Source organism: Leuciscus leuciscus (assembly GCF_965113295.1).
Source record: "Leuciscus leuciscus genome assembly, chromosome: 13".
NCBI lineage: Eukaryota > Metazoa > Chordata > Actinopteri > Cypriniformes > Leuciscidae > Leuciscus > Leuciscus leuciscus.
In genome coordinates, this window is record NC_138737.1 from 41,651,994 (window position 1) to 41,675,226 (window position 23,233).

General features: G+C 45.7%; 1 protein-coding gene and 1 long non-coding RNA gene across 2 annotated transcripts; one reads left to right on the plus strand and one right to left on the minus strand.

The window, feature by feature from the left end:
- The first annotated feature begins 1,862 nt into the window (after window positions 1-1,862).
- LOC309511991 (zinc-binding protein A33-like) lies at window positions 1,863-12,266 on the plus strand. Its single transcript, XM_082187396.1, has 6 exons — window positions 1,863-2,551; window positions 7,489-7,584; window positions 7,799-8,029; window positions 8,107-8,129; window positions 8,211-8,329; window positions 9,546-12,266. Exons 1-6 carry the CDS (start codon window positions 2,078-2,080, stop codon window positions 10,049-10,051), a joined length of 1,449 nt encoding a protein of 482 aa, XP_082043522.1. The 5' UTR covers window positions 1,863-2,077; the 3' UTR covers window positions 10,052-12,266.
- An 884-nt stretch (window positions 12,267-13,150) lies between these two features.
- LOC309512037 lies at window positions 13,151-15,714 on the minus strand. Its single transcript, XR_014210864.1, has 2 exons — window positions 13,405-15,714; window positions 13,151-13,363 (listed from the first exon to the last, which is right to left on the minus strand). It is a non-coding gene; the product is annotated as an uncharacterized lncRNA (long non-coding RNA).
- Window positions 15,715-23,233: the final 7,519 nt, after the last annotated feature.

A 23,233-nucleotide genomic window follows, 5' to 3' on the forward strand; every position in this document is an offset into this window, starting at 1 on the left:
AGTCCCGTCTCTTACCCTGCACAAAACGCACACTGGCACGGAAGATTGCACCGTCCTTTTTCTTATTCGGAAACCTGTGGACTCGATGTCCTGACAGGCCATAATTCACAATCATCTACCACGACGATGATTAATTGAAATACAATAAGCACCGAAAACACACTTGAATCATGACCGCTCCAACTGAATACCAACCTATCTCTGCACTGAGTGCGAACGCAGAGCCAAACGACTACCTCATGTGGCGTCATATGACGCGTGGAGAAAAAAAGCGTTTTTTCAACACGGTCAAGGAAACGGTCACGTTTTCTATTAAATTTGTGCCCTTATGTCTTGCAAAACAATTTTAAATCCTGCATTTACTTTTCATATGGTATTTTCCTACAATGTTATATTAATAATAAAAAAAATTAAAAACCTGCAACATGGGCTTTAAGTGGCTTTCTTCTTCGCGCGAAAATGGCGTTGATCGCTTCTTTCCGGCATAGGCTACACCACGCCTATCAAGTAAGGGTACTGTTGGCAGTGGAAACACAAGCCGAATCATGGTTTACCGACCCGAACCGTACCGTACTGTACTGTACCATATCGTACCGCTCAGTGGAAACGAGCCATTGGCCCTGTCCCAAATGGAACCCTAAGCACCCGCGGTCTTCCTCTGAGTCCGCACTTTCGTGACGTAATGCCGCTTTGACTGTCGGGAAGAAGTCTGCTGTGGAGCTCGCATCAGCGCGGGCTCGGGCTCGGCAAAAATACGCATCAAGGGCGCAAATCGACCACATGGGGGCGCTTGCGAGCACCCTTCTGAGATCTAAAAATGACAAATGGGACACACTGCGGTCTCACGGACTTAATAATTCGTTACATTTATATAGCGCTTTTTCTGAGACCTCAAAGCGCTTTACATAGAAGGGGGGAATCTCCTCAATTTCCAGCCATTGTTAGTCCACAAGACCGAAAGTGCATATGAAGTGTGCCATTTGGGACAGGGCCATTAGTGTCGTACTGAACACAGTAAATCCGCCGCTGTTTCCAGTCACTAACTTTTCTTCACTAAAAGCTCTCACACACTGCACACATTTATCATCTACAGCCAAATCAATCATACATGCAGACTTTACATCTTAGCGGGTCACAGTCAAATGCGCCTACAAACAAATTATATTAATAAAAAAACAAGGTGGTTCTTTCGAATTTTTCGACAATTAAAGATGGATCTTTAATTCCTTTACAATTTAATAATAATAATAATCGATAAGGACAGTGGCTGTAAGATCATATATATAAATACAAACATAATTCTGGTGATATTGTCAGAGAAACAGTGACTGAATGCATATTGAAATTATATTTGTTTCTATGCTAAGTGAGAATATTTTTCAGAATTTACAAGAAATACTACATAAGTGTTAATAAAGGTGCTGATGAGTGATCCCTGAGAGACAAAGTCTCATCTCCGTTTCTCCTGTTTATTCAGGACTTTTAATCTGTTGATCTGTTTGTTTCTCCAAACACTGACAATCAGCAGATAAACAGAGTTTCTACAAATCTGTTTCTACAGATAAACAAATTCAGTTTTTTATCACTGAAACTTCAGCATGAGAAGAAATCATTATAAGAGAGAGGGAGCATGACAGACCCTGGAGAAACTCTGTGACCAATAAAGAAGAGCAATAAATAAAACACGTAAAAGGGTTTTGAGATCTTTTATTTTACATATTTGAGTATTTTTATGGTTTTTTTTTTTGTGTTTTTAATCCAAGGATTTAGTGTTATATCTTAAAGTTTCAATGCAAGGTAGTTTTGAATAATCTTACATTTTGTTAAAATTTTACCTAAAGAAATCCTGATGTTGTTCTTTGACTTGTTTCAACACACCAACTTGATCAGAAGCTCCACCCTCTTACAACACTAACCAGGAAGAGGCTGCTGTTATTTCTCTTTTCTGCCATACTGACTTTGTCTCGACAAAAGCAATAAAGAATCAGCGATCAGTGGAGTACGAAGGGAAAAACTTTACAGAACAATTTGAGAAGTTTCTTTCTGATCAAGTTTGTTTCTGATCTTTGTGATTCTCATGGTGATTTATTTTTTAAGCCATCGTTCAGAAAGTGAAAGTAAAGTTCATATTGCTGGAGCTCAAACAGAGAAAATGGATTCACTAAATGTATCTGAAGAAGAACTTTCTTGTCCTGTGTGCTGTGAAATCTTCAAGGCTCCTGTTCTTTTATCCTGTAGTCACAGTTTCTGTAAAGAGTGTCTTCAAAAGTTCTGGAAAATCAAGGAAGCTCAGGAGTGTCCTCTCTGCAGGAGAACCTCAAGATCTGATCCTCCAGTTAATCTTGTGTTAAAAAACTTGTGTGAGTCGTTCCTGAAGAAGAGAAATGAGAGGCGTTCATCTGGGTCTGAGGAGATCTGCAGTTTACACAGTGAGAAACTCAAACTCTTCTGTCTGGAGGACAAACAGCCTGTGTGTTTAGTGTGCAGAGATTCAAAACAACATGACAATCATAAATTCAGACCCATCAGTGAAGTGGTTTCATCATATAAGGTAAGACAAATGTTTCTTGATTGATTCACATGTAAAGAACCATAACAAGTCATGAACACAGATCGTTCTGGTTACTAACGTAACCTCGGTTCCCTGAGATCAGCAACGTTTTATGGAGAAAACGTTTTTCCCACATACTGAAGCCTGACACATCTGTGCACCCACACAGACAAATTGCTTTTGAGTCATTGTTGTGTGCCGTTATGAACCGTTTCGTCACGTTACAACAGAGAAGTCAGCTTTCATGCATCCCCCGTTGACGCTGGCGCTGCGGTACGGGCATGAGTGGATGCGGGAGATCCGGAGGGATGACTTCAACCCGACCAACTTTTTAAATGCATATCATTTTCAGTGTATTTCACCTGTGCGTTTCTATGCTTTCTATTACTCCATTTATTTTGTGCAAGTGAGATGAGTAAAGACCATCTGTTTTATGTTTATAAATCATTATCTCTCTGGTGTTTAAATAGCACATACAGTATTTTACTACGTGTAAAATATACACAAACTTACCTATATTAAATTGTTTGTGTTACCTACTACAGTTAAAAATGTAAAAGTAAAATATGTGATGATAATATTGATCGAGCAATTGATGTAAGTAAGTGAAAATATATGCGCAGAATTGAGAAAATAGTATTTATGGAGATAAATTGTAGCCTATCACAAGGCAAACATGTGAATGTTCACGGTGCATTTTTGCAAACAACTCTAATCGTAGGTGTAACTCTATTTACAGTAGGCATAATTGTCATTGTGTATGCGTATGCAGCATGAGTCAAATACAATCTTCTGTTCGTGAACAGTTGTATTTCATTCATTAATCTGACTATGCATCCGTGCATTTAATTGCCATTGGCTCGTGTGATAGTAATATGGATCTTAGTATTATTTTAAGTGATATAATTGATTCTATAAACAACTATAAGAGATCATTTTCGGCTTTCTCCGGCTCCCTGCACCGGGCATTATGCGAAACCGGAAGTGTCTACCCACACAGTCGCTGATCGGAAATCCAACATGGCGGCCATGTGCAACTAGCCTATAGCGCCGTGTTACTAGAGCAGAACAGAAGAGAGTTCCCTTTCAAGGCGGTAACTCAACATTATGTCAGCTATGACGTATGGGAACTGTATTAAATCCCGCCGTGAGAGCAGTGAAGATAAGCCCTGAACAGGGTCAATCACACCCACACATAAGCAAGACAGTTCTAGCCAATAGCCGCGTCGCTAAGAGTACTCACAACTGATAGGCGGAACTAGACCAATGAGACATCTGCTCCTACCCTAACAAATTTGCATATCTTAATGCAATGAACGCGAAGGCTGCACTGAATAGGGCAGACACAACACAATAAGCATTAGCACTAGTAACTAGTAAGAAGAGGAGTTCCCATATACGTCATAGCTGACGTAATATCTCGTTCCCGCCTCTCAGGGAACCGAGGTTACGATAGTAACCGAAGACGCTTTATGACCTGAGCTCTAAAGAGCGTGGAAAGCACCTTAAGGCCCGTTCACACCAAGAACGATAACTGCAAAAATAACTAGGCTATATTAGAGTCCACACCAGCGGACCATATTGTTCTGTTTATTCTAAGCGCGTGCTTATCTGTTGCTTTAAATGCTCAAGCTCGTTACAGCAGGATGGATTCTGATTAGTTTATTCGACCTCTGCTATTCTTTATTCGAAAACGATTTTCAGAACTTTATCTTTATTGCCATCTTTATAGTTTTCGTCCTTGGTGTGAACAGGCTTTTTGGCACATAGCGTTGTCTTGGTCTAAGGATGACTTTACTGTCATTAGGCCCAAACTCGGGCAAAATACATCCACTGAACGAGCCTGCAGATCACCAACTCGCTTGACCGATGCCAGAGCCAGCAGAAGGGCATCTTTAGCGAGAGAGGCCGAAGGTCGGCTGTTGTGAGCAGCTCAAACGGAGGGATTCGAAGTTCCTCAGGACTGTGGACAGGTCCCAGGATGGATCCGTTTTGGGGAGAGGCGGGTTCAGCCTCCTGGCCTCCGGCTGGTCTGCCGTCACATAGGGCCCACGACTACAAACCGAGCCCAGTTCAACCCCAACTGAAATAGATGGGGCGATTTCCAGGGGACCAGGGCTTTGATACAGCCGTGGGTCACCCTGAGAATGAGACGGCCCTCGATCCACGCTCCTTCGACCAGTGTTGTAGTGGCTGTGTATGTAACAGGCCCAAGGGGAATACTGAGGAGGCTGCTGCCATGAGACCCAGTAGCTTCTGGCCGTCCCAGATTCTGAATGATGTCGCTAGCATCTGAATTTTCAGAGAGCGCTCCGGGTAAATCCAGGCCCGCATTTGGGCCGTGTCAAAGACGACCTCCAGGAACAAGATGCGTTGGGTGGAGGACAGTGAGCTTTTGCTTAGGTTGATCCTGAACCCCAGACTTTAAAAGTGGCTGAGGAGCAAAGATCTGTGTGTGCATAGTGCCTCTTTCGATTGGGCTAAAAGCAGCAAATCATTGAGGTAATTCAGCGCACCATGATTTATTCAGTTCTTCATGGACTTCTGGGAAGAAGAGTTTGTTCAATCCTCCACTTCAGAGGCAGCCAGAGACATAGTGCCATCAGAGTCCTCCTCTGAGCCGCCAAATGAAACTATGGCACTCGCTCCAGATAAGGGAAGCAGGGAGCCCTGCAGGAGCAACACTCGTAGCACGGCATTTTGCAACAACCATCTAGGCAAGTTTATTTATATAGCACATTTCATACACAATGGCAATTCAAAGTGCTTTACATAGAAGAAATTAAAATAATAAAAAGAAATAAGAATAATTAAAACAGTTTAGAAAAATAAAATGAAATACAATACAGTACAGTCGGACGAACAGCGGCACAGTGCTCATTCAGTAAATGCATAGCTAAACAGAAGTGTTTTGAGTCTGGATTTGAATGTGACCACTGTAGGAGCACATCTGATCTCTTCTGGAAGCTGGTTCCAGCTGTGGCTGGCATAATAGCTAAAAGCAGACTCACCATGCTTAGAGTGAACCCTTGGTATTTCTAGCTGATATGATCCTAATGATCTGAGTGATCTGTTGGGTTTATATTCAGTGAGCATATCTGCAATGTATTGAGGTCCTAGGCCATTGAATGATTTATATACCAGTAATAATACTTTGAAATCAATCCTAAATCTAACTGGGAGCCAGTGTAAAGACCTGAGGACTGGTGTGATATGTTCATATTTTCTGGTTCTGCTCAGAATCCTAGCAGCAGCGTTCTGTATGAGCTGCAACTGTCTTATGGTCTTTTTGGGAAGGCCAGTGAGGAGTCCATTGCAATAATCCACCCTGCTGGTGATGAAAGCATGCACAAGTTTCTCTAAGTCTTGTCTGGAAACAAAGCATCTAATTCTTGCAATATTTTTCAGATGATAGTATGCTGATTTAGTTATTGCTTTGACATGACTACTGAAACTAAGGTCTGACTTAGTTTATCAAACTAGTTTATCAAATTTGCTCTTTTAATAGTGAAATTGTAAAGAGATCCACTGGAGGCAAGTTGAGAGATGAGAACCCAAGTGCAGTTTATTATAAACAAAACCAAACATGAAACAAAAACATGGCGTGGCATGAAAACTCGAAACAAGACAAGAACTTGAACAGGACTCACAACAGTGGTTACAGGAAACAATACTTGAGTAAGACACATGGCAAACAAGAGGGCTTAAATACACACAGGACTAATGACTAGACAAGGGACACCTGTGAACAATGAAACAATGAACCAATGACAACAATACACATCAGACAAGGGAACACATGGCAGGATCACATGACTTACAAGAGATCACATGACATGCCACAGAAACATGACAAGAACAAACCCAAAATCGTGACAGAATCCCCCCCTCTAAGGGTGTCTCCCGACGCCCAACAAAACCAAAACACAACATAATACTAGGAGGGTGGTGGAGTGGAGGAGGTCATGGGGGAGGGATGGTGGGCCAGGCCCATAAAGGGGGACAGGACATGGGTCGTGGCATGGCGTGGACGGGCCTGGGTCGTGGCATGGCGTGGGCGGACCTGGGGCGTTGCAGGGCGTGGGCGGACCTGGGCCGTGGCAGGACCTGGGCCGTGGCAGGGCGGACAGGGTGGAGCAGGCTGTGCAGGAGGCCAGGGCGGACCTGACAGTTCAGGTGGCCAAGGTGGACCTGACAGTTCGGTCCTATCAAGGACCCTACGAACAGGACTCACAACAGTGGTTACAGGAAACAATACTTGACAAAGACACATGGCAAACATGAGGGTTTAAATACACACAAGACTAATGACTAGACAAAGGACACCTGTGAACAATGAAACAATGAACCAATGACAACAATACACATCAGACAAGGGAACACATGGCAGGATCACATGACTTACAAGGGATCACATGACAGACAAGGAAACAGGACACAGAAACATGACAAGAACAAACCCAAAATCATGACAGAAATTTTCTCTTGAAGAGTTGCCGGATAGCCCAGGGGAGAAGCAGCGAGTCAGCTGCAGCTGTCGAAGCACAATTCACAGACGTGAACCAATCAGGCTTCAGTATTCAGTGTTGATTTGATCGAACAGGGCTGCAGTGATCAGGACTGATTGTGTTTAGTCCATCTGAACTACATCATAAATGCAGTTTCATAGATCTGAGGAATTAATAACTACGGAGGTAAATTCATGCAGGCCAAATTGTTATTGGATAACGTTTTTTGTTTCAATAAATAACATTGTCATTAACAAACTGTACTTTGTGTTTACTCAGGTTGCCTTTGTTTTATGGTAGGTTTTAATTTCTGAATCAATTTAGTATGAGATTGGGGCAAATACTTTTTCACTGCATTGTATGATCATTGTATGTATTGTCTTCTCTTCACTGTAATCTGGTGTTTTATGTATTTTTGTTCAATTCTAGGAGGAGCTCAATACAGCACTGAAGTCCTTACAGGAGAAACTTCAACACAATGAAAAACTGAAAGCAGAGTTTGAGGAAACAGTTCAACACATTGAGGTGAGGAAACAGAAACGAGAGACATTTTCATTACAGCTGTTGGATCACTATATACAGTTATGATTTGATATAATGGATTCCAGTTCATTATTTCAGTAAATGACTAGCAGCAATCTGCTTCTGGATCCGTTTTATGTCGGGTATCCGAGTTTATCTTGGATATTAATGATGTGTGTCGATTGAGATGATTGAAGTGAATGTGCTTTCATTTCAGTCTCAAGCTGAGCACACAGAGTATCAGATTAAACAGCAGTTTGAGAAGCTTCATCAGTTTCTCAGAGATGAAGAAGAAGCTACAGTCACTGCACTGATGGAGGAAGAGGAGCAGAAGAAGCAGATGATGAAGGAGAAGCTGCAGGAGATGAACACACACATCTCAGCTCTTTCACACACAATCAAAGACATGGAGGAGATGATGAAAGCCAATGACGTCTGCTTTCTGAAGGTCTGATTTCAGATCATTGGTTGATTGATTGATGGTTGATTGAGTTCTTGATGATAAATGGTGTGTTTGTTCTGCAGGAGTTTCCAGTCTCAGTGGAAAGGTGAGTGATCTGCTCCTGTCTCTGGTCTCTCTGGTTCTGATCCAAAGCCACTGCAGTTCTGACTCCTGAATGTTCTTCCAGAGTCCAGAGCTCACAGCCGGATCCACAGATGGCTTCTGGAGCTTTGATTCATGTGCCACGATACTTGGGCAACCTGCTGTTCAGAATCTGGAAGAAGATGCAGGACATCGTCCAAAACAGTGAGTCTGACAGCAGGAGATCTGAGCTGGACATGATGGATGGATGGAGAGTTAGAGGCTCTTCGTGACATAGATAGATAGATAGATACGAGTTTGGTGTTTGTTAGGAGGTTACAATAAAAAAAAAATGAGTCTCGGAATAGTAACAATAATAACTAGAATGTACATTTCCTGAAGAAAATGTGAGTGGTGCTTGCAGTGGCAAAACTCTGAACTAGGCAGATGCTAACACAATTAGCATTTTGCTAACATGATGCTAACACATTTGTCATGTTGTTAACACGATTAGCATGTTCTTAGCATGATGTTAACATGTTTAACATTTTGCAAACATCCTTTTAATGAAATGTTCACAATATTAGCATGTTGCAAACAGGGTGCTAACATTATTAGCATGCTGCTACTGCGTTTTAGTTAGCATTGTTGACAAGTTTTAACACTTAGCTGATCGTTATTAGCATGTAGTTATTCTGCTAGCATGTGAAGCATGATGGAAGTCCTGTTTGCTAGCATTAGTCAAAGGAGCCAACCACCATGTCTCTACGATGTTCTGGTAAAAAGATATAGGTCTTGCTGAACAGTTGCTAGGGCACTCTGTCCAGTTGCTAGGGAGTGGCTTGGCAGCTGCAAATGATGTTACTTCAAAGGCTGCTTTCCAGTATGAATGATATAAACCAACCGCAACTCCTCTATGACATTCAGATTAGAAGATATCCCTCTTTGGATTTGGGTTGCTTGGGTGCTCGACAATGGTTGCTAGGGTGTGGCTAGGAAGTGTTGAAGGTGATTCATGATTGTAAGTCAAACCCAACAGACAGTCATAATAAACTAATTTAAAACAAATCACAGACTATAAGAGCCAATAAAATGAAGATGATCAGATGCTGCTGAAGATCAGACACACACTTACAGTTCTTCATCTACAGCATAAATCTCAACAGATCTCATTGATTTATTGTTATTTAACTTTCCCAAAGTATCAGTTTCTCTTGATGGACACAAATGTCTGAATCTCATATTTAATGTTTGTAGTTGATGCCGTTAAACGCTGATGATAAAAACGAGTGTGAAACTAATAACAGCACTGACAGTGATCAGAGGAAAATGTGTTTGATCAACAGGACGAGTGTCATAATTCATAATAATCTGTGTTGGGTCACTCTTGATCATTATATGAAGATCAGAATAAAAGCATCTGTTGATTGTGTCTCATCAGCTCCTGTGATTCTGGATCCAAACACGGCTCATCCACGTCTCGTCGTGTCTGATGATCTGACCAGTGTGAGATACAGCTCATATCAACCTGTTTCTGATAATCCAGAGAGATTTGACCGGTGTCTCTGTGTTCTGGGTTCAGAGGGTTTTAACTCAGGAACACACTGCTGGGATGTGGAGGTTAAAGAGAGTTTATACTGGACTCTTGGAGTAACCACAGCATCAAACCTGAGGAAGGGAAGTGTTTTCTTCAACACTGATGTCTGGAGTGTGTGGTATTATCAGGACGGAGAGCTTTCAGGTTCTGGTTTTCATGTTAAACAGAAGCTTGATCGTGTGAGAGTGAATCTGGACTATGACGGAGGAACGGTGTCATTCTCTGATCCTGTAACTAACACACATCTACACACATTCACAACCACCTTCACTCACACACTCTTTCCATTCTTCTGTTGTTCTTCCTCTCTGAGGATCTTACCGGTCAATACACGAATATCAGTCACGTGACCACTCACGTCATCCGCTCAACTTTTCCATTTGACTGCCGCCATCTTGAGTACCTACCGAGTACTGTCTATGGTACTGACAAGTATTAACTAGCTAGCTTGCTACTATTTACAGCTTCGTACGGATACAGTAAATGGCTACGAAAGACAACATTTCGCACCTCGACTGCCATGAAAAGAAACGCTACTTTCAAAAAATTATATCGTTAGGGTGTGATCCCTACGCGATACCAGATGCGTACTTCCAGCCTCTGTCCGCTGCTACCGAACTACCAATCCTGGCATTCAATGATATTATATGTTGATCCGACTATTCAAAGCGTGTATTTAAATGGTCCAGGGGCAAAACTTTTGCCAAGTGTGTCAGAGGTTCTGGGTTCTAATCCGCACTCGTTTAGGTTTTTTTCTTTTTTCTCATTAAAACCGATTATATAGCCTGGTTAAAACCAGACCATTCTCAGTAGTAACTGAGTTATGGTCTGGCAAAGCTTCATTAATAACTCATTTCCAAAGGGGCGTCACCAACGGACGTTACTCAAATGCCTGTGGGCGCAATTGGATTGACCTAAAACCAATCAGAGCGATCGTCATCGTGTAAAGCCATATACACTACACAAGTTACACTACGCCATAAAAGTATGTACTCTTTTTGTGAAGAAAAGGTATTTACTTTTGAATGTGTAGCAAAAAAGTAGGCAAGCTTTGGGACATACTACTTCGTCATCTTTATCGGACGGATCTGTCGCGTGTGTCCTGTCACGTAAACTGCCCTGTCAATCATCTTGTCATAGTTAAAATCGTCTATTAAATCTAATTTAATTTCCTACCGTTTCGGAGAGAAATGTAGCAGCACGTTCATCTGCCAGTGGGTCTTTCATGGAGACTGTCCTCATGTGTTTGCAATTTGAATATAATAACATTTAAAAGTTGGTGCGCTTCACCAACGGACGTCGCTCAAATGCCTCTCGGCGCAATTTGATAGACCTAAAACCAATCAGAGCGATCATCATTGTGTAAAGCCCACCTCAACGTTTCTGATTGGTGCCTCGATTTGGACGGATTAGAAATCGTCTTGAATGGGCTCTTTGCCAGACTACTTGCAGAGCAAATCTAAATTTGCCAGAAGTTTGTCTGGGTTTTCCCGGGCTACCGATTATATTTATCAGTGGTTGTATATCAGGCAGGGACACGTTTGTGTGCAGTTTGTTTTGTAATGTCACCGGAACGAATAGAGAGTCTCACCACATTGAAGCGTGTGTCCGAGTGAAGACTGATCGCTGCGGCAACGAGCACTTTGATCACTTGATTTCAGAAACAACACATTTCAGTGCTAGACTGAACAAACGAATGAAATGAATGCTCTGCTAGTTAACTGGAGATGTTTTGTTTATTTGTATTGGTACATTCGTGCCGCGAGATGTTTCAAAAGTGGTGGGGACATGTCCCACCCGTCCTACCCGCAAATTACGGCGTCTTCTTTCGTCCTGAGGTAGCCTGTAAAAGGATATTTTGGGGTCTCCTTTTTTGTTGTTGCACCCCACCGCACAACATATTGACCGCATAGCTAGCTAGTTCCTTTGCGACTGATGCAAATCAGGTACTCAAGATGGCGGCAGACAAGTTTTAGAAGTGAGTGACGTCAGTGAGGAGACGTTGGTGACATCATCTGATATTCATCAATAGTCAGTAAACGTCACTCCTGTAGACCTGGATCTTCCTGCTTTCATCATGTTTCCAATATTTAATCCATATCACATGAGTAAGAGTGCTGTTGATCTGAATATCAGTACGGTGGCTGTGATTGGGCCGTGATGATCACATGACTGATATCCAGCACTACAGAAACACTCAGATCAATAAACAAGAAGTTTTCATTTATATTCCACTTCACACAATTAGACCGATTAGAGACCGTTTTAGCATTCATGTTTTCAGGATAAGTGACATTTACCCGATTATTTCAGTCAATGTGTGTTTATTAACTTTTTTGCAGTTTTTTGCTTTTTTGTCTGTCAGTATGTCTGTTATTCGCATATCTCTCGAACCGTTAGTCCGATGGATTTCAAACTTGACAGGTGTCTCGCTATGGGCACGAGTAAGTGCAGTGCCAAGTTTGACGTTGTTTGGATTAGAAATGCTAAAGATGTCTGTAAATATATCGGTAAAAGAAGCCCCAAGAAAGTTGTGGTTTAAAAATAAACATTCTGACACACAAACACTGTCAGCTACACTGTTTACTTCTGAATATTTTATTCACGGCCATCATTTGTAGTAACCTATTCACAAACTGTTTGCTCAAGCGTAGCATTTTTTAGGAGTTCACTGAGTATCCTGCCCCCTGAATCGTCGAGTTCACTGAGTACCCTGCCCCCTGAATCGTCGAGTTCACTGTGTAGCCTTCCCCCTGAATCGTCGAGTTCACTGAGTATCCTGCCCCCTGAATCGTCGAGTTCACTGTGTAGCCTGCCCCCTGAATCGTCGAGTTCACTGAGTATCCTGCCCCCTGAATCGTCGAGTTCACTGTGTAGCCTTCCCCCTGAATCGTCGAGTTCACTGAGTATCCTGCCCCCTGAATCGTCGAGTTCACTGAGTATCCTGCCCCCTGAATCGTCGAGTTCACTGTGTAGCCTGCCCCCTGAATCGTCGAGTTCACTGTGTAGCCTGCCCCCTGAATCGTCGAGTTCACTGTGTAGCCTGCCCCCTGAATCGTCGAGTTCACTGAGTATCCTGCCCCCTGAATCGTCGAGTTCACTGAGTATCCTGCCCCCTGAATCGTCGAGTTCACTGTGTAGCCTGCCCCCTGAATCGTCGAGTTCACTGTGTAGCCTGCCCCCTGACTCGTCGAGTTCACTGTGTAGCCTGCCCCCTGACTCGTCGAGTTCACTGTGTAGCCTGCCCCCTGAATCGTCGAGTTCACTGAGTATCCTGCCCCCTGAATCGTCGAGTTCACTGTGTAGCCTGCCCCCTGAATCGTCGCCTGCCCCCTGAATCATCATGCTTATTCATTTGTGGTTGTTAACTGAATCTGTAAGTCACCTACGCTGTTTACTTCTGTATATTATATCTATCTATAAATTACGGGAACGTCTTTCTGTGTGTGTGTGTGTGTGTGTGTGTGTGTGTGTGTTTGTGTGTTATTCGCATATCTCTCAAACCGTTGGTGTCGTTATATGGGCATGAGTAAGTGCAGTGCCAAGTTTGACGTTGTTTGGATTAGAAATGCAAAAGATATTGTTAAATATTTATCGGTAAAAGAAGCACACACTGGCTTTTGCTGCTCTAGCAGCTCGCCACTCCCCCTCTCACACTGACACTGAGTGAGCACAGCTGGCCCCTCCCCCTCTCACACTGCACACTGAGTGAGCACAGCTGGCCACTCCCCCTCTCACACTGAAACTGAGTGAACACAGCTGGCGCCTCCCCCTCTCACACTGCACACTGAGTGAACACAGCTGGCCACTCCCCCTCTCACACTGAACATTGAGTGAGCACAGCTGGCCCCTCCCCCTCTCACACTGACACTGAGTGAGCACAGCTGGCCCCTCCCCCTCTCACACTGACACTGAGTGAGCACAGCTGGCCACTCCCCCTCTCACACTGCACACTGAGTGAGCACAGCTGGCCCCTCCCCCTCTCACACTGACACTGAGTGAGCACAGCTGGCCCCTCCCCCTCTCACACTGACACTGAAGGTGTGTTGGACATCGGCTGCGGCTGGATGTAACCGATCGGCGAGAGTAGCCGCGTGCAGGCGGGGAGGAGCTGCAAACGGAGACGTGAAGTCGGACACTTTCTGGTTCCCGTAGTGACCGCTCACGTGGTGTTTGCATACTTTACCACAGCTGAAGTGAAATAAATGCAATATTTGCCAAATAATACACTGATGTTTCAGAGACATTTTCATTCAATAATTTATGTACTGCTTCATACAGCATCTGTTTGAACAAGAATAAAGTTCAACATGAGCTACTGTCAATGAAGTGGAGTCTATGTTTTTAATCAGTTTTAATTTGATAAACATGACACAATATACCATCGCAACTACATTAAAAGAGTGTTTACTGTTATAAAAAACTGATTTGTGAGCTTTAGATGAACTAAAGGTGTTTGAATAAACACGAAACACACGTGATCGTTGTCATGCGGTGAATCCGGCCAATCGTGGATCAGCTTTGTCGTCATCAGAGCTCATGCAGCCGCTCTTGAGAAGCTGCGCTGGCTGAGTTCTCCGGCTACTCTCGAATCGCTCTCGCGGTACTTTGATGGCATATGTCACAGTCACGTGGCGTCGGCGCTGTATCAAGTCGGACAAAATTTCTAACCGGCATGCACTGCTTCAAGTCAGCCGCCAATCGGTCTGCGCAGAGCTGCATGAAGTCGAACAAGCCTTGAGTGAGCACAGCTGGCCCCTCCCCCTCTCACACACACACTGAGTGAGCACAGCTGGCCCCTCCCCCTCTCACACTGACACTAGGCTTGTTCGACTTCATGCAGCTCTGCGCAGATCGATTTCCACCAACTGCGGAACGGCTGCGTGTCGGCTCCGTGCTCCGCCGTCCTTCAATACTCACCAGGTCCGGATTTGTTGTGGAACGGCTGCGGCCATGACTGACAGCTGAAGTCACGAGGACCCACGAGATCTCGCGAATTCACAAATAGTCGCGCGATATAACAGGATGCCCTGTGCTGAATTACTGCGGAGCTCTCCGGCATCCGGCAAAAATAGAAGCTCTGCGTATCTGCTCTGGAGGGCTGCGGATCGCCGGAGTCGGAACGCAGCCATTCCGCAGTTGGTGGAAATTAGGGGTTAGTGAGCACAGCCCAGGACCAGAGACAGAGAGGGTCGAAGAAAGCAGCGGAGCTTAAGTAGTGTTTTCTCGGAGTTCACTGTGTGTCCTGCTCCCTCAATCGTGTAGTTAAACTTTTTGTTTATTGTAAATTTTTTGTATGTCATTATGTCAGTATCAGTATTTGCTTTCTACCATGCACAAATAAAAATGTCACTGAACTTTTGCTGTGTAATTGTAACAATGAGCACTCAAACACACCAAATCAGCAATTACTGAAAACACACACAAAAACTGATTTTGCACGGGCATTTTGCACTGCTCCCTGAATCGACGCGCTTATTCATGTGTGGATGTTAACTGAATCTGTAAGTCAGCTATGCTGTTTACTTCTGAATATTATATTTCATTCTGGTGCGCTTAACGTTATCGCTACTGTGTAATAGTAGCCTATGCTATTCACCAACTAAACATATCCTATTCAATGCGTTCACAATCTCTTTCACGGGCATCATTTGTAGTAGCCTATTCACAAACTGTTTGCTCAAGTGTAGCGTTTTCTCAGAGTTCACTTTGTGCTTTCTACCATGCACAAATAAAAATGTCACTGAACCTTTGCAGTGTAATTATAACAATGAGCACTCACACACACCAAACCAACAATTATTAAAAACACACACACAAACTGATTTTGCACGGGCACTTTGCACTAGTTATATATGATTATATATCATGTTTTTTTCTTGTATTACATAAAATCACTGAAGCAGTAAATTGTGCACATTCTCAATGTTTGTTCAACATGAGACTAAATTAATAATTATTTCAGTTATAGAGGTGAAATGATAATTTGTTCATTGGAATAAATGGATGTAAAAGGTATTATATATTAATAAATTGTATACAAAAAAATATTTTTATTAACAAGTGTCATGATTTTTTGTACTTCATTATAAAAACTATTTAGATCAATACCTGATCCAGCTATATTCAGAAACGGGTGCAGCTATTAGGTTATTTTTCTGCTTAACATTTTTTAGATTATAAAAAACAGGCAAAATTACAAAAACAAGGAAGAATGATGTTTGAGAGGTAACATGTATTATTCTTACCAATAGTGATAAGATAAAATAATTTAATATACAATTTAATTATATGAATATTATGAACCTTTTTAACGGTGCTTTAACGGGCTCAACAAATACAGCTTCTGTCATGTGACACCATATTTATTTGCTTTAAAACCCTTTTTCTTGACAAAAAGTGTTTCCAAACTAGTTTTTCGCAACATTTGAAGTTAAATGGAAAAGGATTTGATGTCGGTAATCATCATTTCCATGTCGGTAAACATTTTGATGCACTAAACCTTTTCACAAACAATCTTTACTGGAAACATAAATCGTACTCGGTTACTAACGTAACCTCGGTTCTCTCTAGAGAGGAAACGAGTACTGCGTAATATCTTACGCTAGGGGAAATCTCTTTTCCGCGAGATACTGAAGCCAAAAAATTATCCTTAATTTTGAAATAATGTAAAACGCGTTGCGGCAGCATGCAGACATAGGCGAGACAGCTCGCGCGCCTATTGGCTGCCCTGCGGCAACTGCAGCAGCCTATCGATAAGGCCCTATCGTGACGTCATCACCAATGGGGGCGCTTCGCGCCCCATACGTCACGTCCCGCCGAAACGGGCGTGGCCTGGGGCTATAAATATAGCATCGAAAGGCTAGCTTACCGGTTTTTCATCGCCGGAGCGAACCGGAGCGTGCGCAGGCACGGCAAGATACGCAGTACTCGTTTCCTCTCTAGAGAGAACCGAGGTTACGTTAGTAACCGAGTACGTTCTCTTACGAGAGGTACTCTCGTACTGCGTAATATCTTACGCTAGGGGAAACAGTGTAAAACGCCGTGCATGCTATGATCCAGCACCAAAGTCCCAAGGGCAGGTGCCCGGGCTCATGTAGTACATGATCATAAGTGACTCACAGAGAGCCCAGGAAGAGTGGCTAGAATAGCATCATTCCTGTAATGCAGCATCCTATAAGAACAGTTATAGTGATGGTATTTACTCAGTCAGGGCGACCCCGGCCTGGACTGATGAATATAGTGGGTCTTACACCTTGCCCATAGAGCTGCGCGATCTAAACGAGCGTTGCTCGCGCTATTTTGGTATTCTGGGCCGGACGTACTCGGGGCAGACAGTACCGATTTTTAGACTGAAAACAGCTTAGCTTGCAGAGCGGGAACCTCTAGGTTATAAAACCTTATAAATGTAGACGGGAAGGCCCAGCCTGCCGCCATACAGATATCTTGCAAGGCAATCCCACTAGACCAAGCCCACGACGAGGCCACGCCTCTCGTGGAGTGCGCTCTGACACCCAATGGGCACTGCAAGCCCTTAGAGGTGTAAGCCAGCGCTATAGCATCGACTATCCATCTGGATAGGCTCTGTTTCGAAACGGCGAGTCCCTTAGAACGTCCGTAGAGCTGCTCCGTCTGTCTGAAAACAGACGTGCGGGACACATAAGCCCTTAGCGCCCTGACTGGGCAAAGGAAGCTGGCGTCCTTCTCCTCGTTAGAGACCGGCAGGGCAGACAGGGAAATTACCTGGGCCCTGAACGGTGTATTGAGGGATTTAGGGACGTACCCGTGCCTTGGTTTGAGTATGACTTTCGAGTCATTTGGCCCAAACTCCATACACGTCGCGCTCACTGAGAGCGCTTGTAAGTCCCCTATGCGCTTCACTGAAGCGAGAGCCAGAAGAAACACCGTTTTGAAAGACAAGTGTTTGATATCTACTGACTGGATAGGCTCAAATGGGGCACCCTTCATGGCCTCCAAGACCGTAGAAAGGTCCCATATGGGGACTGAGGGAGGTCTGGGAGGATTTAACCTCTTAGCTCCTCTAAGGAACCGAATGACCAGATCGTTCCTTCCTAGTGACTGACCAAGCGTTGGTTTGGAAAACGCTGCTATAGCCGCCACATAGACTTTGAGCGTGGATGGGGCTCTGCCTTCATCCAGTAGCTCTTGTAGGAAGGAGAGAACCTCCGTCACTCCACAGTCCAGGGGTGAAAAGCCGCGTGCTGTGCACCAGCTGGAGAACACTGACCATTTTGAGGAATAGAGCCGTCTCGTAGAGGGAGCTCTAGCCTGCATGATCGTGTTTAACACTCCCTCTGGGATATCAGAGGGTACCCGTTGATGGCCCACGCATGTAGGGACCAAAGCTCCGGGCGAGGATGCCAGATCGAGCCCCTGGCTTGAGAGAGGAGGTCCCTCCTCACTGGTATTGGCCATGGGGCAGTGCTCGTCAGCTGCATAAGAACTGGGAACCAAGCCTGGTTCTTCCAGAACGGAGCAACCAGTAACACTGAGCATCTGCTTTCCCTGATCCGCTCTAATACCTGAGGTAGGAGCGTGATGGGGGGAAAGGCATAGAGCGGACAGCGGGGCCAGACGTGGGCCAGCGCATCCCTGCTCTTTGAGAAAAATTCCGGGCAGTGAGCGTTTTCTTGAGACGCAAACAGGTCTATCTTTGCTCTGCCGAATGTCTGCCACAGCAGTTGGACTGTCTGCGGATGCAGTGACCATTCTCCTGCTGGAACATTGTTCCTGGACAGTCTGTCTGGTCCCACATTCAGGTGGCCAGGCACATGCGCTGCTCTGAGCGAGCGCAAATTGTGCTGAGCCCATACCAGGAGGCGTTTCGCTAACCTGTATAGGTTTCGGGATGTGATGCCTCCCTGGCGATTTATGTAGGCTACCACTGACATGTTGTCCGAGCGGACCAAGACGTGGTGTCCTGCTATTTGGGGACGAAAGCGCCTCAGCGCGTTGTCGACTGCCATCATTTCCAGGCAGTTTATGTGCAGAAGCTTTTCCCGTTCTGACCACTGGCCGAAAAACGGTCTGCCCTCGAGCAGTGCTCCCCATCCCGAGGTGGAGGCGTCCGTGGACACCACCTTCACACTCGAGGAAGTCCCCAGGCTTACACCTGACTGGTACCAGTCGGTCGCTCTCCAGGGTATCAGTGCTGAGACGCATTCCTGATCGACCTTGAGACGAAAGAGACCTGAAGTCCATGCTCGACGCGGTACTTGCGCTTGTAGCCAGAACTGCAGTGGGCGCATGCGAAGCAGACCCAGCTGGAGAACTGTGGATGCTGCTGCCATGAGACCGAGCATCCTTTGAAACTTCTTTAGCGGGACTATAGTGCCGCGGCGGAAGGTTTCTGTCATGCGCTGAATAGTCAATCTGCGCTGTAGCGATATTTGAGCTGTCATTGACAGCGAGTCCAGTTCTGTGCCCAGGAAAGATATTCTCTGACTGGGAGACAGTGAACTTTTCGCCCAGTTGACTTTGAGACCCAGATTCTCGAGATGTTCGAGTAAAATGGTTCTGTGTTCTATGAGCTCCGTATGTGACTGAGCTAGAACCAGCCAATCGTCCAAGTAGTTCAAAACTCGCATTCCCCGAAGTTTCAGGGGAGCGAGGGCTGCGTCCATGCACTTCGTGAATGTACGGGGTGCTAGGGACAGGCCAAACGGTAGGACTGTGTATTGATAAGCCTGGCCCTCGAAGGCGAATCTCAAAAATCGCCTGTGACGTGACGCTATTTGTATTTGGAAATACGCGTCTTTCAGATCTATTGACACAAACCAGTCCCCGTGGCGAATTTGCGCGAGGATTTTCTTGGTTGTGAGCATTCTGAACCTGCGTTTTGAAAGCGCTACGTTCAGTTGTCTTAGATCTAGAATGGGTCTGAGACCCCCGTCTTTTTTCGGAACCAGAAAATATCTGCTGTATAGCCCCCCTTCGCTCTGAGCTTGAGATAAAGGCTCTATTGCCCCTTTGCTCAACAGTTTCGCAATTTCGGTACGAAGTACACTTGCTACTTCCTTTTCTACCGTGGTTTCGACTCGCATCGCACAACGGCGGGGACGTCGAGCGAACTGTAGCGAATAGCCTCTTTTTATAATGTTCAGCACCCATTCTGATACACCGGGAAGCTTTGCCCACGCATGTGCGTGCATAGCTAAGGGTTGAATGAGATCGGAGCTCTGGTCGTGACATAGTGGCGACCGGGGAGCTTCGGTATGCTGTATTATAGACACCGCATTTGCAGCGCTCGAGGCGGGGAGTGTTTTGATCACAGCGGGCGGTTCGCCCGCGCTCGGCTCTCTCACGGCAGGTAGCTGAGAGACGGCGAGCGTGGGGGAAACCGAGGGATTCGTCATGTCTGTGAGTGAATGTGGGCGCAGGACAGCGGGCACATTTGCACTGAAAACACCATCGACCTGAGTCGGTTGTATGTGTGTTGGTTTCGTTTTTACAGAAACCAAGAGACATGCAGCGTGTAGTGTTTGTGGGCACTGGGACGTGGGCACGTTTACTACATTCTGTGCGCAATCGACATGAGTCGATTTTATGTGCGCGAGCCCTGTGGGGCGGGCTGTGTCTGTGTGTAGGAATGGGCACTGGGCAGTGGGCATTTTTACTACACTCATAACACCGTCGGCCGTGGCCGGAATACCAGAAAATACGCTCTTTACAGGATTTATCTGGGTCGCCGTGAAAACGGCGTTTGTGTACAGGCAAGCGGGTAATGCAACCGACTTGTTTACTGCAGAGTACACTGGAACAGTCGCATGTAATGGAACTGGACGAGCGGGAAGTTTTGGTGGAAACCCGGCCGCAGCGGGGCTTGAACACCGTCGTTTTCCTAAGCTGGCTAGGAAGACTTTGAGGCCTCGGGCTTCATCTCAACCTTCGGCCGAGTCCCACGCTGTGGGGGGCGGCGGCCGGCAGAGCGAGAGCGTGGTCTCTGGTCCCGGGCCTGTCGACGCTGTGAAGCGGCGGCGGGGGGCGGTGGCTGCGAGCTGCGAGCAGACGGCTGTTTAGAGCGGCCTGATGCGGAGCTAGAGCGCTTTGGCAAAAAGTGCTTCATGGCCTGCGACGTCTTTTGTACCTCAGCGAATCTGTCCGCGAAATCTTTGACGGACGATCCAAAGAGGCCAGTAGCAGAAACGGGGGCGTCGAGGAACACAGAGCGCTCCGAGTCCGGCATTTCTGAAAGCGTCAGCCAGAGGTGTCTCTCAGCAACGGTGAGAGAGGCCATGTTCCGCCCTATGGCCTGTGCAGCGGATTTCGTAGCGCGGAGAGCGAGGTCCGTAGCGCTCCTTAAATCCGCCACGTTGACTGCTTCCGTGCCTTCCTCGTCCAGCTTTCGGAGAAGGTTAGCTTGGAAGATCTGGAGAGTGGCCATAGTGTGTAGCGCTGATGCAGCCTGCCCAGCGGCGGTGTAAGCGCGACTGTGCAGGGTGGAAGTAGCGCGGCAGGCTTTTGAAGGTAGCGCCGTCTTAGTCCGCCGTCCAGCAGAGGGCGGGCAAAGATGGGCTGCTACCGCCTCCTCCACTAGAGGGAGAGCGAGGTATCCTCTGTCTTTGGCACCGTCCACCACGGAGAATGCCGCCGAAGCAGAGGAACGTAGCCTGGCTGAAAAAGGGGCGCTCCAAGACTTTGCCAGTTCTTCATGAAGCTCAGGAAGAAACGGAGCGGGTCTTGAGGGCGTGGAAACGCGGTCCCCTTGCAGAAAACAGCCGTCCAGACGGTTACGTGTAGGCTCGGCGGGCGCGGACCACTCGAGGCCGAGGCTCTCTGTGGCCTGTGTGAGCAGACGCATCAGCTCAGCTTCAATGCTGGCCCGTTTTCCTGACGACTCGCGGGCAGAAGAAGGGGCGAGGTCCACAGAGCTCGCCCAATCCTCGCTGTCCGAAGCCAGGATAGAGCAGTTGTCCTCCTCGAAAACTGCCGCTTCTTCCTTGTCATCTCCGGCGGAAGCGGCGGCCAGCGGCGGCCACTGTCCGGGAGTGAGAGACTCGAGAGAAGCAGACGGCGAAGCTGGCAGGCGCACCGGCGAGCTTTTCTCGGTGGGAGGCTCAGGGATCCGCTGAGCACGGCGCTTTTTACGGCGCGGCGTCGAAGCGGGAGGTGCAGGCTCGTGGAAAGTTGCCATGCGAGTCCTCAGAGTCGCCATAGGCATAAGCTCGCAGTGAGGGCATCCGCCGTCAGCGAGCGCTAGAGCCGCATGTCCTTCACCCAGGCAGGAAACGCAGATGACATGGCGGTCCCCGTCGCTGAGTGGGGCTCGGCACGAGCCACAGGATGGACGAGACATCTTGAAAAAGACGCTCTGCTCTTTTAGAAAGGAAGTGTGAGTCGCGGCGGCGAACACACACAATGCAATAAAAGGATATAACGCCGGATAGCGTAGCAGGAACGCTGGTTGAAGGCGGCGCGGCCAGCGACTCCAGGTACCGAACTCGTCCCGCTGAAATGCTGTTTCCACGGCGCGGCTTCTTCTCTCTGGATCCAGCGATGCGTGAGCTCCGCTGAAGAGATGAAAAATCGGTAAGCTAGCCTTTCGATGCTATATTTATAGCCCCAGGCCACGCCCGTTTCGGCGGGACGTGACGTATGGGGCGCGAAGCGCCCCCATTGGTGATGACGTCACGATAGGGCCTTATCGATAGGCTGCTGCAGTTGCCGCAGGGCAGCCAATAGGCGCGCGAGCTGTCTCGCCTATGTCTGCATGCTGCCGCAACGCGTTTTACATTATTTCAAAATTAAGGATAATTTTTTGGCTTCAGTATCTCGCGGAAAAGAGATTTCCCCTAGCGTAAGATATTACGCAGTACGAGAGTACCTCTCGTAAGAGAACTAATATTCTATGTAAATCCACTTTGACACTTTAGTTGACTCACCAGATAATAAGCATAAGAATTATTCCATCTATGTATTTTTTTCTAACATATTGTCTTAAATTAGCTATATGGCAGTTTGTTCTGTGAAGTATTTCTGCATTCCTGTATTATAATTAAAATATATATATATTACATGATTTATTTATTTATTACAGTGTTTACTTGGTCATGGGCCATTGGAACCACAGATTAACATGGGTTCAAGAGTTCTGCAAACAACAAAATTCTACCAGATAATAAAGTCATTTATTTTGATTATACTGTATTATTACTTTGTCTTCTGGCTAAGTTTTCCTGATTTTAGAATATTGATATTCTCCTCTGATATAAAGTCGCTTTTTACTTCCCTTAAGAAAATATCAAAACCTTTGAACTCAACGTTTTCTAAAACATATAATATCCTTGAGTCTGTTTTAAGGAACCGTTTATTTTTCATATTGACAAAATGTAATATTGTATTGATTTGTGTAGCCTAATTTATTCTCTTATGTCTGTTTTTCTTCTCACTGTTAATGTCTGCAACCTTTAATTTGTAATAAAAAAAAATCCAACTTCCGCATCTTGACGTTCATGTAGTTTCTCCAGTCAAAGCTGCGCTCCAAGTGCGCAGAGCGATTGACAACAAAAGCA

Bases quoted from the DNA above. Each gene is read 5' to 3' on its own strand.
- LOC309511991 (XM_082187396.1), top strand. From the start codon at position 2,078: ATGGTGATTTATTTTTTAAGCCATCGTTCAGAAAGTGAAAGTAAAGTT. The intron at 7,585-7,798 runs GTGAGGAAACAG...CTTTCATTTCAG, and splicing joins AAACAGTTCAACACATTGAG to TCTCAAGCTGAGCACACAGA. The intron at 8,330-9,545 runs GTGAGTCTGACA...GTGTCTCATCAG, and splicing joins GCAGGACATCGTCCAAAACA to CTCCTGTGATTCTGGATCCA.